Raw genomic sequence first — 13,956 nt, 5'->3', positions numbered from 1 at the left:
CCTGAAAACCTTGGATGCTGATCCAAAAAGCATTTAGTTTATTGAAAAAGTCTCTATTTATAACAGAGTACAATTAATGACTTAAAACAGAAGGGGGTAAATGTGGTAAGAATTTTGGTTTCTTTAAGAACAGAAATGCTATGTTTTTGTTTTAAACCCAGGTGTGAGATATGGGGCTGCTTCAGATGTCTATAGCGGCTAACTATGAGCTGTCTTGTGCTCTGGCAGGAGTATGACTTTGTCAGCTGAAGACAGTTTGCATTTGGAATTCTGGGAACTCTTCAGAGGGTGTAACACTGCCAGAGGCCTGAGAGTTGCAGCAGCTGCATTCTCACTGATGCCTCTGCTCTGGTTGCTGTTGGCTGGGTTGCTGGCTGGCCATATCCTGATGACAAATAGCAAATTTTCCCCAAGGCACTCGACGGAAGTAGTCTAAACAATATCGATGTCCCTTTCCCTTCTAACCTTCTTTCTCTCCTGGCTAGTGTTGGGGCAGGGGGAGGGGAGCAATGAAAGGGATAGGTGTGGTGTAGGGCCATAGGAGTCAAAGTCCTGCTACGCTTAGCTGCTCTCAGAGGATCAGGGTTCAGTTTCCAGTACCTATGGATTGGCTCAACATGTTGGTACCACCAGTTCCAGGTGATCCAACGCCCTTCTCTGATCTCTGCTGGCAGCAGGCACCTAAGCGGTGCACAGCCATACATGCAGGCAAACCAAGCACAGGTAAGAAAACAAGAACAAAAATAAACCACCAAACAGCCAAACAAACAAAAAGCCGAAACATATGACTAGGTACAGCTTCCAAAACAAAAGTTTCACATTAAAAAATATAAAAATTTTTAAAATAAAAAGGTGAGAAATTTATAAAGTATTAAAATTGTTCATTAAGGTTGGATTGTTATTAACAAATATGAAACACCACGTCTGCACTTAAATTTGTGAGTTATTTAAAAATATTTAAAAAAGTCTTCAGTGTTTTAAAGTACTATGTATAGAAGAGGTTTAGTCTGTAAGGTTTTAAATATGTCCTATGTAGATTTAAACTTCTGAATACACCCTCAAAAGGTGCAATGCTTGCAATCTGAGTCTGAGAATGACTCATTTTACCTCATTGAATTTGTCTATAAATAAATCAAAGTTTATTTCACGGTAAACAAAGGGAGATGGAAGAAAGAGATAAATAACAGCAAGGATGTTTAAAACACCCACAGAAGACAATTTATACATAATACATAAAAATATATGCATTATGTGTGGTGTGTGTGTAAGTGTGTGTATGTATGTGTGTGTGCATGTGTGTACACAGACAGCTGGGTAGACAGACAGAGAGTTTAAATAGAGTAATGCCACATGGGACATAATCTTACCAAGAGTCACAGACTAATAAAAGCCCCAGTGCAAGGCAAGGGAAATCTTCCTGAACCTGGAGGTAAGACCCTATTGCCACAAACATCACACACTTCAGACACGGGACTTGGAGAACTGAACAGGAACTGGCCTGGAAGCCTCTTCCTGGAGAACTCGTTCTCACAGTATCCAAAGGAGAAAAAGGCAAGCAACAGTCCTCCCTATAACCAACAGCTGTAAACAAGGACTGGACTGGTAATATATCCTTAAGACGCAACACTGGTTGTTTATCTTAGGGGTGACCAACAGCTGTCTAATTGGACTTAAGGCCTGCTTAATAGGAGGAAATTAATTCCTGGTTCCATAAACCCAACAACTACCTGTGGCCGGAGAAGTCATAGACACCAGAGGAAAACCTATTACTGGCAATTTTCCTAAACCTGTATGATTTCCAACTGTACTCTATAAATACTTATCTTTACACTAACAGGCAATTGTTGCTTTCCTCAATAAACTAGTGAAACGTCACAGAACACATAACTATGGGGTACCTAGTCCCAACTGAAACATCTGTAATGCAGCCCATAGACCCAAGGGAAAACTGGAGGAGGAAGTGAAAAGATTTAAATGCTAGACAGCCAGGATGCCTGCTGCTAGACAGTGTCTTCTAGACATGACAGAGAAGCTGCACGTATGAAATCTCAACAATATGGATGTCTCAATAAGGCCTGCATAATGACAACTTGGACGGATATGACAGCATGGCTGGGCAAAGTTTCAGCCCTAGTTGAAGAGCTATAGGCAAACAGCAGCTGCTGAGAGAGGGAAAATAAGTCTTCTCCAGAGATAATCCCTCATGGGTTATCTAATCCCAAGTAGTCAGTCCTAAAGACAAGGACACACGTGCTACAGTAAATTAATCCAGTAGATCATATATACTCGTATGTTTATATTTATGTGTATGTATGCTTATCTGGTACACACATACACACACACACACACACACACACACACACACGACACACTCACTTTCCTGGCAACCTCCTATTAAAATGCTCTTTTCCGGTGATTCTAGATTCTGTCAAGTTCACAGTTAAAACTAACTAGTACACACATAAAATTAAGAATACATTCATTTTTGTAAAATGACTCAATATACATACATACACACATGTATATATGGGTATATATGGGGGACGCAAAAAGCTAGAAGGAAGAAAAGAATGAGTAGACACAATAAGTAGAGTACTCTGTATGCAATTCTCAAAAAATTAAATAAAATATATATACCAGAAAGGATAAGACAAATTATTTCACTGAAGATTCAGAACTAAAAGCAAACGAGAATGATTTAACTTATTTTCACAAGAGTTGATCTTTTTAACTGAAATTTCTCAGGGCCTCCTCAGTGAGTAATACCATCACCAACATGGATGCTCATATTAAATCCTGTCATTGTGTAGGGCACAACGCTCTGTGTTAACCCGCTGGGCATACCACTTAAATTTACAGAATTTGAGAAAGATATTACATACACACTAAAGAATTAAGACTTATACAATGTGAAATTATATTAAACAACAACAACACTGCTTTTAAACCCCAAATGGTACCCAGATGTCACGTTTCTCAGTATCCAATCTTGGTCTATACTTGGTATGTTCTTTAAGGTTCTTGAAGGGTTCAGACTAGCTCTTTCTGTTTTCCTAAACTATGTACCAAGAGGTGTGCCTGTCTAATATTTCAGCATTTTTGTTATTCTTTGTTTTTGTTTTTCCAAGATAGGATCTCACTATGTAGCTCTGGCTGTCCAGGAAATCACTCTGTAGACCAGGTCTCAAACTCAGAGAAACTGTCTGTGTCTGCCTCCAGAGTGTTGAGATTAAAGGTGCATGCCAGTACTTCCAGCCACCTTTCACCAATTTTAGAGCAGGGTACTCTCTATGTAACTACAGCACAGGTACAAGTCATCGAAATTTAACATTTGGTAGGACATGCTTTATCTCATGTATCTTCTACCTGTCCCTTATCTCAGCAATATCCTTTAGGACTTTCATCTCCACTATCGGGTCCAATTCAAGAGTACGAACCACATTTGAGCATATCTCTTTCGTGCTCTTCTGTAACAGATTCTTCCCTTACCTTGTAAGACACCGGCACTTTGCCGAGGCTAATTACTGTGGCATGCTCTTCAGTCTGGCTTTGTCTGATATTAATTCCCTGATGCACTGCCAGCACCTGGTACTGCAGGAACACCCCCACAATTCATGTTATCCACTGCTGTCAGGCTGTCATTTCATGAGGTGCACAGGGTCCATTTGCTCCTCCAGCACTGATTCTGCTCGCCTAACTGTCATGTTCCTCTGAGGTTCAGCTACTATTTTCCTCTTCCTTACAGCTTACTCAATGTTGCTTTAATCTGAATTACTTTCAATCACTCCTGCTATACTTACCTCAAATTAGAGTCCCTTATAAATCTCCTAGGAAGGTATTTATTCATTTTCAGGTTGTTGTTATCTCCTGGTATTTTGAGCATGTTTTATTCTTTCACCCTAGTTAGCCACTCTATTTTGTGTTGGTAACTCCAACATTAAGTATTTTCAAGTCTTTATCTATACACACTTTCCTGGCAACCTTCTATTAAAACTCTTTTCCAGTGATTCTAGATTCTGTAAAGTTCATACTTAAAACTAACTAGCACACATATAGAATTAAGGATACATTCAGTTTTGTAAAAAGACTCAATAAGAATTGGTTAAACAGCAAGCTCCTAAGTGTCTTTTAGTGTGATCTGTATTAAAAATTAGATTTACATACAATTATTAAGACTACTTCAAAGCTACATTAAGACAGGGAGTTTCCTTAATTTTACAAATCCTTTACTTAATTCTCTAGTAGTGTAGTTAATTATATTCTATTGAAATAGCATTTTCGAAGGGTAAGTCTGTCCAATTACTAAGTACATCTGTTTCAAGCATCGACAGTATTGACCAATGAATGCATATGACATTTTCTTGGGTATTAAAATATTACTCTTCTGTTTCTTCTCTCATTTTCCAACCTGTGTCTTCTCTAAGGATCTAGGCTTGTCCGTTTCTGGTTAGTCTCCTTTTATTATCTGTGACTTCCATTGCCTAACTGCTTGGAATGAACATTCCATTATATTTAGAAGGCAGTAACAACTTTATTTTTAAAATTTAAAGGACAAATGATGTAATACTGTAAGATTTCCTCTCTTTTAAAGGAAAAACAAAAACATGAAATGTAAATGGGAAAAAAATGGAAGACCCTGAAATCTGGGTCTTCAGATTAAAGACTAAAGCTGAAGGCTCACCCTGTCTGCATAGTTCTTCAGGCCCTTCTCTCAGAAACCAGTCTTGTGTTTGCCACAAGAAGGAGGTGACTGTTCAACTGGCATTTCTAGATGTTTTCTTTGTAATATTACAATTTATATTTTTAGAACTATTTATAGTTTGTGTGGCTCCTTCTGGCTTTCTTCCCATTTTTACAATTTCCTTGCAAAGAAATGTATGAGTAGGGATAAGTTCTTTAACCCTAACCCACACAGGAGCTTAGACAAATGGTTTGAGGGCCACAGGTCACTGACAGAGACTACGGCTTGGCAAACATTTTATGTATGCAGCCTGGGTTTTTCACCATCCCTGGATGACAGGCTGATTTACTGCAGAGCTTAGTGATCAAGTCTTTCTCCAGGAGGATCCTAATACACTACTACCCTAGAAAGTTCTTAGAACATTAGCATTAGTCATGCAAACATTTCTCACCTGTCCCTGCACATGCCTGTATATGCTCTCAGGTCTCCTTTAGCTTTGAATTTTGTCTACTTGGCTATTTAATAATTCATGTAGTTTGGGATGGCATAACAATTTACATTTTAGTATTTGAGTGTATAACCCTACAGATTATTTAATTTTTTTCAGGGCTCTACACTATGTGAGCAAATACTCTTGCACAGAATGAAAGTACAAAAATGAAGTCTGTTTTATAGAGAGGGTTACATTTTCAGCTACTCTAAAGCCAAAAAAGACAGAAAAATTACCTCAAAAGTAAATTTTACTGAGGGAAGTAAAAAGAATAAATGAATAAATTTAATATTTTTTTTTAAAAACAGAAAGTTTAAAATAATTGGATGTGATAGCAGAGTAAGATGTGGTGTTCAGGGATTTCGAATGTTAACGTCTGGGAACATAGTATTCTCCAAAGCTGAACATGCACTTGCTTTCTATCTTAAATTCAGCCCTCAAGGTCACATGCTCCCCAAACAACCTAGCTACTGTTGAAGTCAACCATATCAGTTCTGTTATTTAAGAAAAACAGGCATTGATAATTTTGTCTCATTCCCTATACATATTTATCTCTAACATTAGCATGTTTTCAGACAAGCTCTTCTGGTCCCTTTTATGAACTATCAAAAACTCCTGCCACTTTCTTTCACTGCTAATGGTCCGATAATTCCTCGTGAGCAGTTTGAACTGACACTAATGAAGACTGAGATAACCAGATATCAATAGTATTTCTTGTCAACCCTCAGGCCATCCTACTTCCATGCTCTGATCTCAAATCTCTGTTCTGCATAACCACCAGATTCAACTTTCAATAAAATAAACCACAAAATAACTTCTATGTCCTTAAAACTTTTCTTGGTTCTTTTCTCACTTTCACAGACCTGTTATGACCTCATTTCAGTGGTTCTCAACCTGTGGCTTGTGGCACCTTTGAGGTGGAAAAACTCTTTCACAGGGTCACATATCAGATATCGTGCATATCAGATATTTGCATTATGATTCATAACAGTAGCAAAATGACATCTCTAAAGCAGCAATGAAAGCAAGTTTAGTTGGAGGTCATCACAACATGAGGAATTGTATTAAAGGGTCTTAGGCAACCTCTATGAAAGGGTGTTTGACCCCAAAGACGTCACGACCCATAGGCTGAGAACCACTTTGTTCGAGTAACAATGTTTAGCGTTCTCTTGAGCATACAAGTGTGTACATTGTTCTTTGACAGAAGACAGCCTGAACTCGATGCACTACTAAACACATCCCTCAAGTGCAGATTCAGTATCTCGGATGTGAAAACTCTCCTTGGCTCCCATTCCACCAGTCTCCACTGCAGAGACCCAGACCTTCCTCTGTGCTACCTACCATAGTACGGTCTCACAAATGACAGATTCTAACAGTCTAACAACAGTTACTTTACCTTCAGGCGCATCTGCATCACACCTTTTTGGCACAGAAAGGGTTGAGTTGCCTTTATGGGCATCCGAAGTGATATTGCTCTGCAAGATGAAATATGATTAAAATGTGAACACTGCAGTCACGAATGCACTGGGATTACAGTCCTCACATTGCCAACTTCATGTTCTACTTTCTACTAATGACATCTAACATTTTAAAAGGTTGATTTACTACAAATTATGAGAAGCTATGGTACATTTAATAGTAAGGTGCTTTTGCAACAATTACTAAACAGCAGGACTTCTTTTCAGTAGAAACATGCCATCAAAAAAGAAAAGGCAAAGGCTGGGTGTGCTGGGCTTAGAGCTTGGCTTCCATCTGAAATCTCAGCAGTTGGAAATCTGAAGCAGAAAGAATGTGAGAAAAAAAAAAAACCTTTTCAAAAAGTACCCTCCCCCCACCACACAAAGAGAGAGAAGTGGGGGAAGGAAGAAAGGAAGGTAGATGGTGGGGAGAAAAGTAGAATGTTTTCTCAATATAAAAGAATAATCTTCATTCCCAGAAGAATATCTACAGGGTATCAGCTAGTAAAGCTGGTATGTGATGAGGCAGGAGAACAACAGGGTCTGCACAATTAGACTCAGCTCATGTGACCTAATGATCTACCATGGCGCTTCCAGACTTGTGTGCCACATGCTCTGATTTGAGTGTTCCACCTACATTAATCAACTAATGTTCTCTTTGAAGTACTCTGATAATGCTTTGTAAAATAAGCGATGTAATTAAGCAAGTTCTGATGTGCTTTAATTTTTTATTTCATGTAAAAATAAAGAAAGAACGGAGGTGAAGAGAGATCTGGGAGGACAGATAAATGGTGAAGACTACATTAAGGCAATGAGTAAACCACGGATATGATGGAAGTTGTTAGAAAGTATGGGAAGATGCACTTTAGGAAAAAGAAGTAAACTAAATGTAGTTTTTCGAATGAGAAACCCTGCCCCCTTTAGATAAATTTGACAGATAAACTCTGTCCTCTGTTGGTGGTGCAGTTTGGGGGGCGTTAAGAGCTGTGGCCTTGCTTGAGGCAGTACACCATTGGGGGATGGGCTTTGAGAGTGGAACACTTGCAGCTACTTGCTTTGTGCCTTGGTGAGAAGATGCTCCCAGTTCTTCCCTACTTCCTCTCCCATCTTGATCTATCCTTTGCTCTCATTAGGAAACAAACACCCACACCTGCCTGCTGCCTGCTCCTTGCCATTGTGCGTTAATCCTCTGGAACTATAAGCCAAAATGAACGCTTCCCAGTATGCGTTGCCTTGGTCATGGCGTTTTCTTCACTGTGACGGAGAAATAACTACTACCCTCGACAAATGCTGAATGCAATGTGACCAAAATATTTTAAATTGTCAAAAATACGAACTTGCTATTCAATTAAACCTAAAAAGCATAGTTGGTTTTTATTAGGCAACAATTCCAAAGAGTCCACCATGTTTAAAAGAATCCCAGATATTCACAAATAAAATATTCAGGAAGCCTCTCTCAGAGAGAGCAGCAACAATGCACAAACATAATGCACTGCCCAGAACTTTAGGAAGATGTTATTAAAATTACCTAAAACACCATTTTTGCATTACTGAGTCCTAGTTAATAAAATACTGAGGAAAAGCACAGTAGCTTGGTGTCACAGGATCTGTTTAACGAATATTTATAATGAAATCACGTTATCTTAAAAAGAATGAAAAAATATAAATAATGCTCACAAATATTGAAAAACCAGTTTTGTCAATAATAAATTTAATAATTAGTAAATAAAATTTGTTTTTAAATATCTCTAAATTTGTTTTACATTTAAGTTTATCGTTATTATAGAATTTTAAAAACTGCACTTACCTCTACTAAATAATTCTGGCTTCCATACATAACGTACTGAGGAGCAAGACTGTATATCATGTAGCTGGTATGAAGGACAATTAGCAGAAGTATCATGCAGAGAAATAAGAGTGCCTGAGGTCTGGTTCGTCCTCTTCTTATTTTATACAACTTAGGAAAAACAAAAAGCAAACAAACAAAAAAACCAAGTTTTACCAACATTATTCTGAAGCTCTAACTTGGCTTGTCTGTTGTGAGTACGTCTTGATACAGTTCCATTGTTTCAAAATACACACTAGTGACTTGAGAGCATAAGGTAGAAAAGGCCACCTTACCCTGTAAAGATTTTAGTGTTAATCTTAGATGGATTTGAAAATAATTTCAAAGCACTATGTCCGAAAGATTGTATTAAAACATTTCAGAAAAAAATTAACCATGGTTCACTAATGATCACTAGCTTGCCCACTGGTCTCCAGGCAAGGTTTCTTGGCTTCCTCTGTACCCGTTTCAGATACTTATAGAACTAAGGACTGTGAACTACCTTGAGGTCTATTTACAGGTTCAGAGCACGAATTTAAACCATAAGTATTCAGAATATGTTTAAGGCTTTATAGTGTTGCTTTTATAACATTTCCACATAAGCACAGAGTCGACATGTTTATAAGTACTAATTTCTATAAAATAGTCGTTATACCCTCATAGTACATTCTGCTTTAAAAATCAGCTTTTGAAAATTTATGATAATCTGATTATAGATGTGATATTTTTATCTAAGCTGAAGTGTTAGCTGTAATTTATAGAAATATGTGATCTGGGGGGCTGAAGAGATGGCTCAGTGGTTAAGACCACTAACTGCCTTTCCAGAGGACCAGAGTTCAATTTCCGGCACCCACATGGCAACTCACAATTCTCTGTAACTCTAGTTCCAGGGGATCCTAACACTCTTACACAGACATATATGGAGGCAAAGCACCGATGCACATGCAAGATAAAAATAAATAAATAAATAAATAAATAAATAAATAAATAAATAAAGGAATGCGGTCTGTTCCATTTAATGGGAACCCCACTCTCAATCTACAAATTGAAGTATCAGCTTCCTGTCACTTTACCAGATAGCTTATAGGCTAAGAGAATTTCTGTTCTGGGTAAAGTGACAATCCAGTCACTTAGAAATCTACACTTCCCCGATTTTCCTTAAGCCCAGGAGTGGTCACATAATAAAGTATTTCCAATGAGAGAAACAGGATAGATCACAGCACAGAGGGACCTGGTACTTTAACTACTAAAGCATTTCTCCCACAGCAAAGAGTTTCTCTTTAGTTTAAAGCGTATTTACTAGGCTTTCTTACATTCCTATCTAGAAGCAATAGCTATCAGATTCAGCTTTGACTTACAATTCATAATTATCTGAGGCTGAATATAAAAAATAAACAATATTCACATTTGTCTATGGATGGGTGCTTCCAGGGTTTACTGTGCCATCCATATGCATTTCCTCGACTCCACTGTGTGAGAGGGTGTAGAATTTACGTATATCTTATGCAGACTCTCTTGAATACTCTACATCATGCCTAGGTCACTTACAACTAACCTAAGTGTGGTGTCAATAGTTATGTTACATTGTTCAAGGATTAATAAAAGTCTGACCTACTTAGTATTTTTGGCTGCTAATATGTATAGAGAAGTCATGAATACAGAGGACGAACAGTAGCAATCTCTCACTCCAACAGGGAATGGCATCTTTGAACTTGAGTGTATCCACTGTGTTCCCTGTGTGTCCAAGGCAATCGAACATTAAGACAGGTAACATACTCTGTAGACCAAGGTTTCTCAACTTCGCGAGTGATGACATTTTCGTTTTGATTTGTCTCTGTACGCTACATAATGTTTAATTAGCAGCATGACTGATCCTTATCCATTAGACCTCCACAGCAGTCCCTACTAATTATAACTAAAACTGAAATGTATATTTCCAAACATTGCTAAGTATCTGTGTGTATGCGTGTGCATGTGTGCACACATAAAACAAAGAGAATAAATTGTCAATATGGAAGTATATACAAAGTAATGAGAACAAAATCCAGAAAATAACATATACTTACTCTAATCCAAAAGAACCATATGCCAATATTTCGAATTCCTGCCATCGAGGTAAAAATAAAGTACATAATAATAATTGTTATAAGAATATAATCAAGAGGAAACACCTGAAAAAAGATGAAGATCAAGTTTAATAACCAAGCTATGAAAGAAAGCTCTAGAAATTAAACAAAATAGCCAGAAACAATATTTAATTTGATTAAATACATTTAATTAAAATACCAATCCCCTTTCAGATTAGTCTAATATGAGAATACCATAAAACAAAAAATATTTTCATTAAACCCCTACTACTCTCATGTTTTCAGTATCAACATCATCAGCAAAAAATATTCTAAAATAATGTTATTTTTAATATATGAAATAAAATACTTAATTAAAAATTGAAAAACAAATACTGTTGGGAAGAGCTCACGCTTGGTAATATGCAGCCCATATCAACCAACAGTCTGTCAATACATAGATGCAGCCATCTATAAACCGATGTCAATATAGATAGCATCTGCAAATAAAAAAAATCAGCGCAGAGCTCCAACGCATGCCTGACTTTTTGTAAATCTGTGTAATAATGATTCTAATGAAACAGTGACACGGTGTTTTGCTGGAGTGTAAAATGGCTGACATATTACTTACTGTTTGTAACAAAGGCAAAAGCATGTTCAATGGATTGCTCAGGTTAGTTCCAAAGATGATGAAACCCGAATCTATTCCCGCTGAATGAAGAGCTTTATCTAAACTAAAACAAAGAATTGTCAAGAGTGAGTTTACGCATCATTGTCACATCTGCAGCCTAGCTACAAAGAACATCATCATAACGTGAGCGTACAACTTCTGCCAAGCCACAGGAAATGAATCAAACTTCACTTACACATCTCACAGAGACTGTCGATAAGTAAAAAGAAAATAGGAAGCCATTTAGTGGTTCTTTGGGTTAATGCTGTACAACACTCAGGAAGAATAGGCTACACTAATGGAACTCAGTACCAAAATGTATGCTATCAAAGAATTTGTGTAAGTGCTTTAGAAATGTTTACTGTACTTACTTTGATAAGAAGAGAGAAATTACGAACAGCAATGCAACTAAGATGAAAAATATTCCCCACATGATCTAAAATGAAAAATACATTTATTATAGTACAGTTTTGAACACTAATATTGAAAGCATAAAATCTTTGAGCTGATATAAGCGGCTACCACATAGCAATGGTCCAATGCAATATATAATTAATTTAGTATATAGTCCTAGCATTGTACCACAAATTTCATCATGAGACTTATTTGGTCAATGAGGCAAACATTTTGAAAGTCTTGATTAACAAGTAAACAAAGAAAACTTTAGTTTGATCAAAATCATTTTGTTCTATTACTGAAAAGTACCTTAAAGAGAAAACTTCCCTCATACACCCAATGCACACACATGTGTGCACACACACACATACTCATGAATGCACCCCCCACATGCATGTGGGCACACGCATGCACGCACAAACACACACATACACACACACACACACACACACACACACACACGCTGCCAAACAGATCTCAAGCCAGCGAAGTCTACAGCAGTGAAATCCCTTCCAGCTGGAGGAGCTGTCATACAAGATGGTTCTGTGGCAAGTGCATCCATTATTTTAACTCTCACCCCTGACAAGACAAACTTGGTTTTAGGAATGGACAGAAAAATGGAAAACAAAATACTGGAACTGTGTTTCTAAATAACTTTCAGAATAAAAAAGAGATAGATCCTATGGCAGCAAAATCCTGCACTATTTGTTGTCATTTTGGTTTCTGGCAGATCTGTTCAAGGAACACCCGAGTCAAGGTGAAAGGAGCTCAAGGCCACGTGAGAAGAGCTCGTTCTAAGCACAGGCTGGTTCCATTTAGCTTTTCCTTTGGAATTGATAGGGACAAATGAATGGGAAATTTTATTTCATTTCACTCAAGTGTGTTTCAGAACACAGGGAGCACAAGTAAAATACTAACACATGATTCTAACAAGATGAGCTGAGGAAACACTGATTTGAAAGAGGTTTAGGTTTGACTTTCGTGAATTCTCCAAGTCAAAAAGAGTGTCCTTGGCTTGATGAGTAGGAAGGACAGCAGAAGAGGTCAAGAGGGTCTTGTGGAAGTGAGCAACACTGCACAGACCCACCTCTTATGGCAGGACTCCACTGAGCATGCATTACTTTTTCCCTGGCAACAAACTCTGAAACAGCTCCTTCGCAGGACCAACTCTTCACCATTAAGGACATAAAGGAGTTCTATCGTCCCTTACTACTAGATTCAGAAACCAGTGTTCGCTGTCTCTGTGATGTGGAGAGCCAGAGTCTTACGCTGAGGACCAACTGGTAAGGCATCCCGATTCCTAACTGTATGTTAATAAAACATGGCCTGTAAAACTGCCAGCTTCCAATTAGTAGCATTGGAACATGACAAAAATTATCGCAGACCTTGAAGATGCAAAGATTCTCTTTTGCAGAAAACTTTATGTACAAAAAATCCTTAGCTGCCATACCAGTCTAAACATGAGTTAGACTATTTAGTTCCTTAAGGTCACAGAGTAAACACGGCGAACCTAAACACTGTAAGACGCCCCCACCCTGCATGTATACAGGAACTTCAATTACAACTAAAGTCTCACAACCAGCAGTGAGTTGACCTAGAAGCCCGGGATTGTGCTTTAGCTAAGATGCCAAGTTCTACATGAAAATGAAGCTGTATTTGCGGTGTCAGTAAAAGTCCTGGAGTAAGAACTTGTGAAGCATTTATTCTCCATAAAAGCACAAATGGTTGGAATGAACATTTTCCACACTATGGAGATTAATGGAAAGCAAATAGCAATCCCGCTCCATTAATTCAAAAAAAATGTGGCTGAACCCAGGCAGGACATAACAAACCTGAACTTGCCCTAGCTCCAAACCTCCCATTCTAATGCTATGGTCTTCTGAAAACAGCCACACAGGCCAACAGTCTGGAGGCAACACAGCACACACAAGTGGAGTGAAGCTCTTTTAAAGCACCATCTCCAGAAAAATGCCATCACTTGACCTGCCTGGGTGTTTACACAGTGCTAAAAGCCTTTTGCAGGAGTGATAGCTGTAAACAGTGACAAGAAATCTATGAACTGCATGGCCTCAAGGGCCAGAGAACAGTGTACAAAGATATACTAACCAAAATCTTTAAAAGAAGGTGTAGGGAATGAGTCATCCTTAGATAGACTCAGGTTCTCACACTTTCCTGGCAATCTCAAAGGAACTCTCTGCTCAGGAAAGATCTAAGGAACCCTAGATCCCTGCTTGAGACTGCAGAGGAAGGAAGTCCAGCGGAGGCCAGGCTGAGCTGTGCCTGCTCGGTGGTGCGCCCACACATGGGGGTGCTCAGTCAGAGGCTGGGGCTCACGGGTTGCCGAAGTTAACATCTCCTTCCTGATTAACAT

At 38.2% G+C, this 13,956-nt stretch overlaps 1 protein-coding gene across 1 annotated transcript in view; it reads right to left on the bottom strand.

Moving 5' to 3' along the window:
* Nucleotides 1-13,956, bottom strand: part of Lmbrd1 (LMBR1 domain containing 1) — a 98,023-nt gene that overhangs the window by 13,921 nt on the left and 70,146 nt on the right. The window contains exons 10-14 of the mRNA XM_021656348.2: nt 11,561-11,625; nt 11,151-11,253; nt 10,520-10,624; nt 8,436-8,585; nt 6,568-6,646 (exon numbers count right to left, since the gene is read on the bottom strand). Coding sequence (XP_021512023.1) covers nt 6,568-6,646; nt 8,436-8,585; nt 10,520-10,624; nt 11,151-11,253; nt 11,561-11,625 — 502 coding nt within the window. The remainder of the gene's footprint in view (nt 1-6,567; nt 6,647-8,435; nt 8,586-10,519; nt 10,625-11,150; nt 11,254-11,560; nt 11,626-13,956) is intronic.

Source organism: Meriones unguiculatus, chromosome 16 (assembly GCF_030254825.1).
Source record: "Meriones unguiculatus strain TT.TT164.6M chromosome 16, Bangor_MerUng_6.1, whole genome shotgun sequence".
In the NCBI taxonomy this organism is placed as follows: Eukaryota; Metazoa; Chordata; class Mammalia; order Rodentia; family Muridae; genus Meriones; species Meriones unguiculatus.
The sequence above is the reverse complement of the archived record's forward strand: the minus strand, read 5'-3'. Positions and strand labels throughout refer to the sequence as shown.